Raw genomic sequence first — 13,239 nt, 5'->3', positions numbered from 1 at the left:
CATGTGGATGATTGCTGGGCTGACATTCTAGATTCAATGGGATCAGTCATTACTGAACGTCTGCGATACGTTGGTATTGATTGAGAATTGCATTTTTGTTGACTGGATTGAAGTCTTCGAACCCAACTCAAAGAAAGAGTTTGCTAGCCGCCTAGCTTAAGATCTTACTGGAAATTGCTTATAACCAGGCTTGGGCAAGGAAAGCATGGGATATCTGACAGGGAAAAGAGACAGAACGCAGAGGGTCTAGATTGTAACTCATCAACTATGGTTAACACTTCACACGCCCTTATCCTGTTGTTCCTCTTAAGCTTTATCTGCGAAAGTAAATGAGCCGCACAGTTCCCAGAACAGGAGGGTGAGCCTTTCCAAGAGTAAAATTGTACAGTATTATCGTAAACTTGACACTGGCATAATTGTAATGAAAATACGTCAACTATTGTGTGCCAAAACAGATTGTTGAGCACTTCTAGCTCAACAGAATCCTTTGCCTATAAGGCAGAAAAGTAAAACATAACTTTTTTCACAATTCATGTCTATGTCAGAGCACAACATGTGAATACAAATACAGATACAAATATTATAGATGCTGGTCAATTTACACATAGTTATGACCTACTAAATATATCACGAGACACAATATATTTGCACGAATATAAATATCCCCGTCCAATTATCACACGTCACAAGGCGATATTGCAAATTGATGCTTCGCCATCATTACGAGCAGTTTGTATCATAACTTGCAAGCCCCAATAACTCTGGACCTTCCATCCGAGGGTTGTTTTCGAAGCTGTGTCCAACAAAAAAGACCAATAAGTAATCTCCCACTAGAGGGGAGGAAGAAGAAGTTTGTAAAAGATATAACGGCAAAGGAACCTACTTGTCTGAAGGGATGTGTTCAAACGGTCCGCTCGTGGGAATTGTTCCACATAAGTTGTTGTTTGAAACATCTCTGGAAGCACAGTAAAATAATTTTTTTTCTTATGAACTAGCACGAGCATATATAAGAACTCAACCAAAGATACTCAACAGTATCTATACTTACACAACTTTGAGGCTTGAAATGGAAGCAAGCTCCCTTGGGACTGGCCCAGTTAAGTGGTTGTCATTAAGCCGGCTGCCAATTAAGTTATAGTATTAGTGATATACAAGCTACGAGAAGGAAATACATTAATCACCTAACAGCACAACTATTTTGAAGGACGTAGACATTCAGACATTGTATAGGAGTAAGTGCGTGCACATGTGTTTGTTCAAATAATTAGACAGATTTGACCAAGAACCGAAGCAGCAGCAGTGAAGCACCATACTACACCTATCATCGTAATACTAGACACTAGAAATCATAATTCCAGAAGGACAAACTAGTGCCAAGATCCGAAATTGTGTGCAGAATCTATACAAGAATTATCAGATCACCAATTTCTTAATCCAGGAAAATATGCAGCGATAACCAAATTAAAGACAAGATCAGGTGAATACAACTCACAAGAACACTAAGGATTTCAGCTTTCCCAGTGCAGGAGGGATGATCCCGGAAATGTTGTTGTTATACAAGTCCAAACTTATAAGGCTCTTCAAATTACCAAGCTCAACTGGGACTGTTCCTTGGATGTTGTTTCTGTAAAGCTCTCTGGATAAGATAAGAATGAAAAACTACTGTTACTATCTCCTCTTCTATGAAAACATACATAACTATTATAACCAAAACTGACAAAACAAACAATTAGCATCAAGATATCGAGAGTCAATACAGCCAAGAAAAAAGGAAGAGTCGCACGTCACATTAGCATCTCTAGTAAGTTTAAGGTGAAACAAAAAAACTTACAAATACTGCAGACGTTCGAGTTTCCCAAGTTCAGGAACAAGATGGCCAGATAAGTTTGAATTACCTAGGTCCCTGCAGTGAAGTATGACGGAAAACTGTATCAATTATTTGTAAATATAGAAACCATAGAATTTTCTTTCCACATCAATTTCTTGAAACTTTATATTATAGTAAAACACAAAACAAGGTGAAACACAGTAGACTACTCTTAATAGAAGCCATCTATCCACTCATCCCATGTTATCCAAAATGCGAGGACATTAAATTCTACATAACTTTTGCAAATAGAGTATTCTAATATGGAGAAACATCCAATCCAATTCTTCAATAAATTATATCTTGATGTTACATAGAGCAACTTAAAATGATTAAAATCTCAAAGTTTTGATGGGCTATCGTGCTTTTCATGGGCATGTCTCTTCAGCCAAACGTAACAATGTTTAGAAAATGGCGTCTATCGCAATTGTGGCACGGGCCAATCTTGAGCATTAGCTCATACTGGTGCTAAATTTTTGCTGGTTCAGTTGGGAAAGAGTAGTCACGAATAACTAACATATGACTTAGAAATGGCTAAGCTGATGAGTGGTAGTACACTTGTGTCTATGCGTTTCTGCATAAAGAAGAGTGCAAAATAATGCAAACATAACTAGTTTAAACTTTACATCACATAAAGATATAAAAAAGAACCAAACATGTGTACCCCATCATCAAAATTAGTTTCATTTTCCAAACAAAAACCTTAAAGAATCAAACTTTAACAGCATAGAGCATCAATATATCCAAAATCATGTCTAAACACAACTTATCATCAAATTAAAGGTATTACAAACTGAATGACTCAATTTCAAGTTAAAAAGAGGAGTGGCTTACAGTCGGGTAACGCGATTATCTTGATCACAAGTGATGTGAAACCAAGTACAAGGATTAACAAGAGTTGGATCCCAGCTTTGAAGAACGTTATCTGGATCAGTTAAGCTTCTCCTCAAAGTGTATAAAGCATCTCCTTCTGAATTTGAAGATGAAAATGGAACAAGGAGAAGAAATGAGAGCGTAGCTGTGAAGAGGGATATTTTGGTAATTTCGGTTACCCCCATCGCCAGCATCGTCTTTTCTTAGGGTTTGTATTATTATTCAGTAGAAATGAAATGAGGAGAGAGAAATAGAAAAATTGAGGTGTAGTGTGTTGTGGGGTGTGCGTGTGGTTTTTTAAATGAAAATTCAGTAGTCAAAGTCAGTGGGTAGTAATCACCAGTCAATGGGTGCCAACCCCACTTACCCACTCCCAATACCTAAGGCCGAGTCCACTGGTGCATCACCCTCTATTTCCATTACACAAAAAGATAGTGTTTTGAGGATGGAGAGTCAATTTTGGTGTCCAATGGTTCGGACCATTCTACGCCACTTCGACCAGCGCGGAATTTTTTTAAAAAATATATTCCGCGCCACTTCAAGTGGCTCCGTTTGGGATTTTACAAACCACGCCACTTCAAATGGCGCGGTATGAAATTGAAAAATGCATTCCGTGAAGTGGCGCCGTTTGGGTTTTTACAAACCACGCCATTTCAACTCGCGTGGAATGCACTTTCTATTCCTCAATATTACTCTCTATATATAAAAAGTATTATGGAGATAAGGAGCAAAAACCACCGCCACTCCCCACTTTTGAGGGAATGGGGAGCCATTGTACCCAGCCTAAGAGCATTCCCAATGCAGGTGGTTTTGGGGGTTTGTGAAAATAGTCACCACTTTTGGTTCAAAATCGTTGTCCAATGCAGAGGTGAATATGTGGTGACTATTTTCCCAAGTCAAAACCAAGGTGAAACCTAAGACCGAGATAGTGGCTGACTTGTGAATTTCAGACGGGACGTTGGATTCTGTCTGTTTTTTTTTTTTTTCGGAATGAAAATCTCGCGTATTTTTTCGATTTTTTTTAATTTCAGACAAAATACTAGACGAGATGTTACATTCCGTCTCGATCAAAAGCCTCCATACAAAATCTAACATTCCGTATGAGACTTTTTTTTTTTTCACCTTTGTATTGGGCAGTTTCACCTTGTTTTTCATCAAAAGGAGACATACTGTCTACGTGGAGGTGATAAGAGGGAGAATATATGGACTTGCATTGAGAATGTTCTAATAAGTTGGTCTGATCCGCTTGGGGGCATTATTTTTATTGGATTTTATCTATTAACCTTTGGTAGTAATATCAAAGCTAGGAAATGTGCGAAATGTTAAAACATCGTACATTTGTTCTCATTAGAATTCAGATATGGGGTACCCTCACAACAAATTTAAGAAAATACATGTAGTAATACTAATGAACTAATGATAATCAACAATTTGCCGGTAGGCATTGACAAATATTTTTGCATAAAATTACAAAATGCGTCGAAAAATTCAAATATGAGAAGTTGCTATCAGCTTAAGGGCTTAGTTCTGGTCTACTTGTCAAAGAAGTTGAGCGATGAGGTATTGAGTTGTTGGTGGTTGCTTGATATGTTATTGGTGGATACACATCCCTCTTTTTAGAATAATATCTATACTAGTTTGGGTGACTTCCATATCAGTTGTGGACTTGTGGTCATGATATTCCAAGTAACCGCGTACTTTGTATGTGCACGATTTTGGATCTTATAGATGGGCATGTATAGATTACATTGAGAACTAGGGACATACAACAAATGAAGTTCCTTCTCCTATTTATACTTTTTTTTAAAAATCGCATGGACGATAAACGATTAATACAAGTGGAATGATCCAACCGTTTCAATAGAAATAAAAATGTACTTAAGATTTTTGCCCATTCCCCAAAGAAACTAAATTATTTACCAAAAAAAAAAAAAAAAAAACTAAATCACTCTTAAAAAGAGAATATGCAAATATGAACAATAAAATTTACTATCTAGCTAGCAGATATGCTATCAATATTGGATATCTCGACCGATTAATCGCGTATTGCTTGTAAACCGATTAGTTTTTACCGATTTTTTAATTTTTCTTACTGAACCGATTTAATCACCTATTAATCGGGCCGAGATGAATGATTTCTCGCTAAACCGAGAAAAAAAATTATTTTTTGAAAATATCGGTTCTCCATCCGAAAAAATATGTAAAATTAACGAATTGAATTTTTAAATCGTATTAATAATAATATAACTCAATCAATACACAAAGCTAATAGTTTACTTATTTTTCTTTCCTCAACGAAATTTAAATATATAAATTATTGTATTATCTCTCTAATAAATATTATCGCTTTTTAATCTCCTTATTCTTTTAAATATTTAACATAATTTTTGTGTTTGTCATATCTCTAGTATTTCAAAATTGAGCTAGTTAGATGTGATTACGATAATTTAATATTTTTTGTTGTATCTCGGATCACCATATAGAATATGATTATACTATTATATACTATTATATATTTTAAAAACGTTAAATATATACATCCAATATAACCGATTAAATTACCGATATATATATATACCAAAACATGCATTGACGCAGATTAGAAAGTCAGGGGGGTGCCGATAGTAAATAGTAGCACGGTGCAACTCTTTTTATAAAATGCTTGCCACAAACAGACAAAAAAATTGTCTTGAAAGTCTTTCGTCTTCTTCTTCTTCGAAAAGGGAAGGGGGGAGGAAGGAAGGAAGGAAAAAAAAAGGTAGTCCCTTTGAATTACTCTTCAATCTATTTTATTTTATTTAGTGTTTTCAGTTTGGGTCTATTAATTTATTTATTCCCAAAAGCTTTTTTAACTGTTGTGAATAAGTATTTAGGGTTTCTGGACATAGAAATTATTTGAGGCTTCCTCATATTCATTTTATGGATATTGAATGCTTTGATGAAAGAGAAGATTCTGTGATTGATTCATTAGAACCCAATTTGCCTAATAAATTGATAACTAGTTTAGAGTTGGATTTGGAGAGTGGGATTAGGATTGTTAATTGTAATGAAGAGTTTGGAAAGCTTTTATCAGTAGATAAATGTGGTGGAAGTAGGATAACTGATTTGCCACCGGCATTGGTAGGTGAGATTCTACAATGTCTTGATGCCAAAGAGCTTGGGATTGTTTCATGTGTTTCCCCTTTGTTTCAAAGACTTGCATCAGAGCACCAAGGGTGGGAGAAGTTTTATTTCGAGCGATGGGGAGTGCCCCCCGGGATATCAAAGAGTTCATGGAAGGATTTGTTTGTAGAGAGGGAATTTAGAAGTCAGACGTTCATGGGGCGTTATAGTATTGATGTTTTGTATGGTCATACAGAAGCAGTTCGTTCCGTGTTTCTGTTGTCTTCTGCCAAGCTGGTTGTTACTGGTAGTTATGATTCGATTATTCGGATTTGGAGTATGGAGGAGGGTTTGTTGGTTGCCTCGTCTCGACCCTTGAAGTGTACTATCAGGGCCGTTGCTGCAGATACTAAACTTTTGGTGGCTGGTGGTACTGATGGCTTTATCCAATGTTGGAGAGCGGTTGAAGGGCTATCTTATCTGTTTGATATTACGAGTGCTCAACAGGATCAGATTACCGAGTTTCGTCTTTGGGAGCACCAAGGCCCTATAACATGCCTTGCATTGGATTTGGCTAGGATTTACAGTGGTTCATGGGACATGACTTTACGCATATGGGATCGGTATAGTCTCAAATGTATAAATGTTCTAAAGCATAATGATTGGGTTTGGAGCCTTGTTCCTCGAGACTCTACTGTTGCAACTACTGCTGGTGTCGATGTATATGTTTGGGACATTGATACCGGGAATCTCCTGACTGCCATTCAGAATGCTCACGTAGGCAACACTTGTTCTTTGGCCCGAAGTCATACGGGGAATTTACTTTTCACTGGTGGAGAAGATGGGACAATTCATATGTTTGAGATCTCTGAAAAGTTCAATGTTTCCAAAGTGGCAACTTGGAGTCCGCACACAGGAGCTGTTCATTCTCTTGCATTTGAGTTCCCTTGGCTTATTTCAGCCTCAAGTGATGGGAAGCTGTCATTGATTGACATTAGACGGCTGTTGAAATCCAACCGACGTTCGAAGTCAGTGAGTGTGGAGGCTCCACAGAGGATGTTACATGGTTTTGGTAGCAATTTGTTTTCAGTGGACATTGGTTCTGATCGGATCGTATGCGGTGGGGAGGAAGGTGTAGTTAGGATTTGGAATTTTTCACAAGCAATAGAAATTGAACGCAGGGTGCAGGCTTTACGAGGCATACGTTTAGAGAACCGAATGAGACGACGAAAGGTCCAAGTAGAGATGAATGGTAAGGGTAGCCGTACTGATCAGTGTTCAGTTGCAGCTAATAAGAAGAACCAGATGAATGGAGACAGGGCCTGGCACAGCAGGCGAGGAGTAAGTGGAAAGCTGAAGGCGTAGCTATCCTTCTCTCAGTAACTGCTTTGAAAAGTTATTGTTGATTATGTAGCATAAGTAAATTGACAGTGCTTTTTTAATTTAAGAACATGGAATTTATATAATTTCCTTTCCGCCGATAGTCTTTGAAGCTTTTCTCAATATAGTTTTTTTTTTTTATATTAGCAATCAAATGGTTGTTAATTAGATCATTTGTGTTATAGTTTATGCAATCAGAATGAAGATTAGAATCTAGCTACAAACCCTCTAGTCCATGAAGTTCTAGAGCGAACTAGATATTTCATAGTTGTAGAAGTAGGATATGCTTGATTAAGTTTGTTTCAGTAGAATATGCTTGAATTGCACTTGTTTAAGTCGTAGTTTTTGTAGTTAGTTATCTCCTGTCCAAGTATCAACTATTAGCTAATATGCCTCTCCATGTATTAGGTAAGTAAAAATATGGCGGTTGTGCCTGTCCCAGGTATCTGGCACTCTGCCAATATGCATGTTCATGTGTTAGGTAGCAATATGTCTGAAGATTATGAAATTATACCAATCTATTTTCACAGAACTTTTCTCTTCAAGGTAGTAACTCTGCCTCATACAAATCAAATCACCGAGCACTCACTGTGTAATATGCCTCAATACTCAATAGTCGTTTTAGTAAGAGATAAAGGTTTGTATGCAAGGAACATCTATCTTAAAGGTGAAAGTACTTGCTTATTGAGAGGACAGTTCACAATTTAGACGCTATTATTCAGGAGTCGCCATGCCTCATACGCCAGATTATATACTTGAAGTTGGGTTGTCGTGCGAGCAGCATCCCGCAACTTGATTGAAGAATATGTGTCTTCTGGTAAATGAGATGCAAAAGATGTATCCATCGGAGTAGAAGGCTAGAAGCTATTGCAAATGGGGGCAAGAAGACCTCAAAACCTTCCAATAATTGAACCAAAACCAAAAGAGGCAACATGAAGAGTTTGGAGTTTGGACCCAAAAATCTGCTCCGATCACCATGCATATTGACATGTCACAGGCTAATCAAATTTCAAAGTCAGAAGCAATTCATTTAGTTAAAAACTCAGATCCCTTACTGCAACATTGATCTGGATTTTACGCGCTCAGCAAACCCCACAAGCAGTAGGTTTCATGTTTATGGAGCTATATCGTACACGTCTTGCATGATTCACATCGGCTGGTTAGATATTAAGTCCAGTTAGCTCAATCAATTATGGCTTATAAACTAAAATCGATGGACTAGCGAGATTAGATTATTGAAGAACTGTGTGAACTGATCAAGGTGTACTGATCAAGGTGTACTCTATTACCATGTACACAACTGTTTAAACTTTAAACTCCTCCATCCCAGATTCCCAGTGAATAAACCTCAATCACTCCAAGCAAAGAGACTAAATTAGGAAAGTACATGAAATGGATCAACAGAAGTTATTCAGTCAAAGACGACAATCTTAAGATGCTTTAGAAAATATTAAGATTGATCATAGTTCATACTAGTAGCAAAAATGTAAACAACACAAAGTAATGCATGGTTATTTCCTGAAATGTACAGGAATGGTGATATCTTCTTTTGAACATAGAGACAAGACTAAATTCATTCAGTTTCTGAAAGAAATATTCAGTACATGGAAACAACTCTTTCCCCGAACAAAAAACTGCTCAAAAACTTTATTCCACGATAGCCACCTGATAGGTATATATCCCTGCAGAACAAAACATGAACAAGTAAATGATCCATGAAATAACAGTGTTCAGGGGTGCAGCTTTCTCTGCACATACTATTAAGATAAAATCTGCAAGGAAGATTCTTTATGGTCGATAACAATGCAGGTCTAAAAAATTCAAAATATCAGAATCAACCAATAGATAAAATTTCCTATGTGATAGAATATGCTGTGTATGTGGCGGAAGGCCATGTCTACCAACCGCCTTTTTTTATTTTGTTTCTTTCTCCTCCCATTCTTTTCTTCTTCACATCTCGCTCCACTCTCCCTTAACTACAAAAAATTTATGGCAGTAGAACGAGTAAAAGTTTAAAACACCTTAACCTTTTGAAGGAAAAAGAAAGAAAAAAAAATCAGTGAAAATGAAAAAGAAAACTCAATAGTGCAGATTTCGTCTTCTTCATCATCTGCTTACTAATTTAAACACTATAAGAGGATCACCATTAAAGAAAAGTTATATCTCAGTTCTCAAACATATTGCACATCTGAAAGAAAAATACACTTTTGTTCTAAAATCACAGGTTAAATACTTGAATACAAGTTTGTTTGTTTTTTTTGGAACTTCCCATATGAACTTGATAGAATAGGTGGTTTACTATCTTTCCATCACGAAAGGTTGGGAAAGGGAAACACACTTATGTGCCTCATCTTATTCCTAAATTCCCAAGTTTTAATTATGAAGTGATGGGATGGCGGCTGAAGTGATATTTTGGCCTTGATCTCACTGTCTCAAACTAGATATGGAGGAAATAAAGCATGTTCTTGTAGTTAATGGAAAGGTCAGGATGTCAAGAACAAACCTTGGTGCATGACTCAAACAGCAGCCTCTAATAATTCTCTGTCTGCACGCTCCTTGATCCTCCTTTCAAGCTCAGGTCTAAAATGTCTGATAAGACCCTGCACAGGCCAAGCAGCAGCATCGCCTAATGCACAGATGGTGTGCCCCTCAATTTGCTTAGTAACTTCCTGAAGCATGTCAATCTCCTCCAGTTTTGCATTCCCGACCTTCAATCTTTCCATGATCATCCAAAGCCATCCTGTCCCCTCTCTGCAAGGCGTACACTGCCCACAGCTCTCATGCTTGTAAAAATATGAAAGCCTTGCAATTGCATCTACAACGTCTGTCGATTTGTCCATCACAATAACTGCAGCAGTTCCCAGCCCAGATGTAACAGCCTTGAGAGCATCGTAGTCCATAAGAACATCGTCGCATATGTGCTTAGGAAGCAGTGGGACAGACGAACCTCCTGGTATTACTGCAAGTAAATTGTCCCATCCACCTCTAACTCCACCGCAGTGTCTCTCCAGCAACTCCTTCAATGGTATACTCATCTCCTCTTCAACTGTGCAAGGCTTGTTAACATGACCTGAGATACAAAACAGCTTGGTCCCAGAATTGTTTTTCCTCCCAAAACTGGCAAACCACTCAGGCCCTCGCCTTAAAATTGTAGGAGAAACAGCAACAGTTTCAACATTTGTAACTGTTGTGGGACAGCCATATAGCCCTGCATTAGCTGGGAAAGGAGGCTTCAGCCTTGGTTTCCCTTGTTTCCCTTCGAGACTCTCCAACAGCGCTGTCTCTTCACCACAAATGTAAGCACCAGCACCGTAATGGATATGAACATCAAAATCATAACCAGATCCACATGCATTCTTCCCCAAAAGTCCAGCTTCATAAGCTTCTTTCCTGGCCTTCTCAAGGTTTAGACGCTCATTTACATATTCTCCCCTTATATAAATGTAAGCAGCAGTTGCCCTCATGCCCACCCCAGCAATCAAGCATCCTTCTAATAGTTTGTGTGGGTCATGCCTCATGATTTCCCTGTCCTTACATGTACCTGGCTCACTCTCATCAGCATTGACAACAAGATAAGAAGGGCGTCCATCAGACACCTTTGGCATGAAAGACCACTTAAGACCAGAAGGAAAACCAGCACCACCACGCCCACGAAGACCAGATTTCTTCATTTCATTGACAATCCAATCAGCCCCCTTGATTACTATGTCTTTGGTTCTATACCAGTCACCTCTTTTCATAGCACCTTTAAGGAAAGGATCATGCAACCCATAAACATTAGTAAAGATACGGTCTTCGTCTTTCAAGCCACCAAAATGTGTTTTCTCAGTTGGTGGTGGAGGGGGAGGAGGTTGTGGAGTACTTGAGGTACTTGCAGCCTGGGTACTAAAGGATTTACAAACTGTGCTGCACCTCAGCAGAGCTACTTTCTGTATAGACAGAACGTTTTTCACAAAAGTCCATAAGCAAAGTAATCACAAATGTTAAATACAGCTTAAAACCAAACATGAGTTAAAGCTTTTATTGTGTCGCCTTAAGTTAGAGACTAAGTTTGAAAGTCTTGTTCAACAATTTGAGTTGAATTCTAAATTAACATTCATACAGAAAACATACATACATCATCATAAAACACAGAATATGAACTATCAATATAAATAAACAAGACAGGTGAAATTTTTACCAAAGAAGCATCAGATACAACTTTACGCCCAACAATCCCCAACATCTTCTCTCTATCTTGTGTATATGCGTTCTGATCAGAATTTCATGCGGAATTCAATTTTGAGTAAAGGTCTGACCAATTTGATTGTCTAATTACACAAATCTCATTCAAAACAAATAAATATGTGGGTGAGAAAATATTGTCAATCTAAAATATCTGGGGATCCAATTTGAGTTGAATGATTGTATGGATTAGGTAGTTGTTTTGTTTTTCTACACACTAGAAACTAGAAAGTGACACGTGGTCGTATCACTTAGTAGCGTCACCTAAATCACACCTCAGCCATTTGTCTTTTGTACATATGCCACGTAAAACTTAATTTTTCAAAAAATATGAGATTTGCCACTGTTTTTCCACATTTGATTTAGATTTAGTTAAAAATGATAAAATCAATGAAAATTTATAAACTGGGAAAATTTCAATTCGTGTTTGTTTGCAAAAATATTTATAAATTATAAGGTTGAAAAATATGAACGATTTGTTTTAGTTTAATGTTAAAATGTATTTGTTTATTATTAAAATATATGTAAAAATGTTGAGGGCTATGAGGGCCAGCTTAAGTTTAAGGTATGGTATCTTTATCCCATCAATCTCATTTTGAGGGTTTTTTCACCATCTTACTAAGGGGGCTAAGGGTTTGAAGTGTGTATTGTACTAATTAGGCAAAACTTAGACTATGTTTGTTTAGTGGCAGGCCCACATTTTTCCACTAGAGATTTGTAAAACAAATTTATAGTGGTAAAATACATCTCAATTTATAGTGGGAAAATATGAAGACATGCTCTTGTTTATCTGGTTTTTCTCTAGTGACAAATGATATTTCAACTTTTTAGAGATATATATTTTTTTTGTTTTCAAACTCAATGAAGTATAATAAAAGCAAAAAATAAAATAAAAATGCAAAATAATTTTGCAGGCTAGTACGAATATAAGTTTTCCAATAGTCATTTGAGCCGAACCAAAAAACAAAGAGTAATTACATACGCTTTAACGCATTGCATGCGAGTCTGGTTGATAAAGTTGTTTTGTACAATCACAAACATGAATAACCTGTATTAATCTTTTTAGGCACTCAAAAGCATCCTCATCTCTTTGGACTCAACTTGAGATGCGAACAAGTAATTATAACGGATAACCAACCATCATCTGGCGGTATGCAGATGATGATGTGTTTGAAAGATGATTTAAGGGTAGGTGTGACTCAAAAACAGCATCGTCCTCCTTCTGTTCTTGTTTTGGCCTTAAAAACCTCATATCAGCATCCTTAGTCTGCTGGCCCCTGATAAAAGATTGAGGTGGAGCAATAGCCTTTCCAAGATTACCACAATCAAAGCCCTAAATGCAAGGTTTCCAGCAACAAGAGGAACATTCATTGGCATTGACATTTGGAAGTTTGAAACAACCTGACCAATTGGAGCCGCTTGATACATTCCACTGTGGGTGGTATTCAATCCAAAAGAACTAGAAGGCATGGAAGGGTGGAAGCTTCATGTCATAGCAGGCAGAGGAGCCAAACTTCATATCACTACCAAATCCCCCAAGATTACTAGGTCTGAAGACTCATTGCTGAAGTCAGGTTTCCTCTCAAAATGAGGTACCAAATCTTGGATTTGTGTTTCAGGCTTTGGGATATTGGTGCTTCTTTGAAGCGTCAGGGAGGTACACTACCACCAACTGAGTTCATGTGACTACTGCTCCTAGCTGCAGGCACCTCATGGTTGTGTTTCCCCTCACAGAGCATCCCGCACTCGTGCATTTGTAGTAACTCCTGAAGGATTGAGACAGAAACAATAAT

The 13,239-nt window shown here is 37.5% G+C and overlaps 3 protein-coding genes across 5 annotated transcripts; 1 reads left to right on the top strand and 2 right to left on the bottom strand.

The window, feature by feature from the left end:
- Window positions 1–416: 416 nt before the first annotated feature.
- LOC147485035 (Leucine-rich repeat (LRR) family protein) lies at window positions 417–3,049 on the bottom strand. Its single transcript, XM_086575087.1, has 6 exons — window positions 2,702–3,049; window positions 1,832–1,903; window positions 1,493–1,636; window positions 1,049–1,120; window positions 884–955; window positions 417–793 (listed from the first exon to the last, which is right to left on the bottom strand). The coding sequence occupies exons 1-6, from the start codon at window positions 2,932–2,934 to the stop codon at window positions 721–723; spliced, it is 666 nt and encodes a 221-aa protein (XP_086431213.1). The 5' UTR covers window positions 2,935–3,049; the 3' UTR covers window positions 417–720.
- Window positions 3,050–5,331: 2,282 nt separating this feature from the next.
- On the top strand, window positions 5,332–7,325 carry FBX2 (F-box protein 2). 2 transcript variants are annotated; one of them, XM_086571618.1, is made up of 2 exons: window positions 5,332–5,783; window positions 5,817–7,325. In XM_086571618.1, exons 1-2 carry the CDS (start codon window positions 5,660–5,662, stop codon window positions 7,205–7,207), a joined length of 1,515 nt encoding a protein of 504 aa, XP_086427744.1. In that variant the 5' UTR covers window positions 5,332–5,659; the 3' UTR covers window positions 7,208–7,325. The 2 variants fall into 2 exon arrangements, with proteins under 2 accessions (XP_086427744.1, XP_086427743.1); XM_086571617.1 differs by having other exon boundaries at window positions 5,430–7,325.
- Window positions 7,326–8,658: 1,333 nt separating this feature from the next.
- On the bottom strand, window positions 8,659–11,746 carry LOC147485033 (NADH dehydrogenase [ubiquinone] flavoprotein 1, mitochondrial). 2 transcript variants are annotated; one of them, XM_086570800.1, is made up of 3 exons: window positions 11,403–11,746; window positions 9,726–11,151; window positions 8,659–8,904 (listed from the first exon to the last, which is right to left on the bottom strand). In XM_086570800.1, the coding sequence occupies exons 1-2, from the start codon at window positions 11,445–11,447 to the stop codon at window positions 9,739–9,741; spliced, it is 1,458 nt and encodes a 485-aa protein (XP_086426926.1). In that variant the 5' UTR covers window positions 11,448–11,746; the 3' UTR covers window positions 8,659–8,904; window positions 9,726–9,738. The 2 variants fall into 2 exon arrangements, with proteins under 2 accessions (XP_086426926.1, XP_086426927.1); XM_086570801.1 differs by having other exon boundaries at window positions 9,726–11,215; window positions 11,292–11,620.
- Window positions 11,747–13,239: the final 1,493 nt, after the last annotated feature.

Source organism: Coptis chinensis, chromosome 7 (assembly GCF_015680905.1).
Source record: "Coptis chinensis isolate HL-2020 chromosome 7, ASM1568090v1, whole genome shotgun sequence".
NCBI lineage: Eukaryota > Viridiplantae > Streptophyta > Magnoliopsida > Ranunculales > Ranunculaceae > Coptis > Coptis chinensis.
The sequence above is the reverse complement of the archived record's forward strand: the minus strand, read 5'-3'. Positions and strand labels throughout refer to the sequence as shown.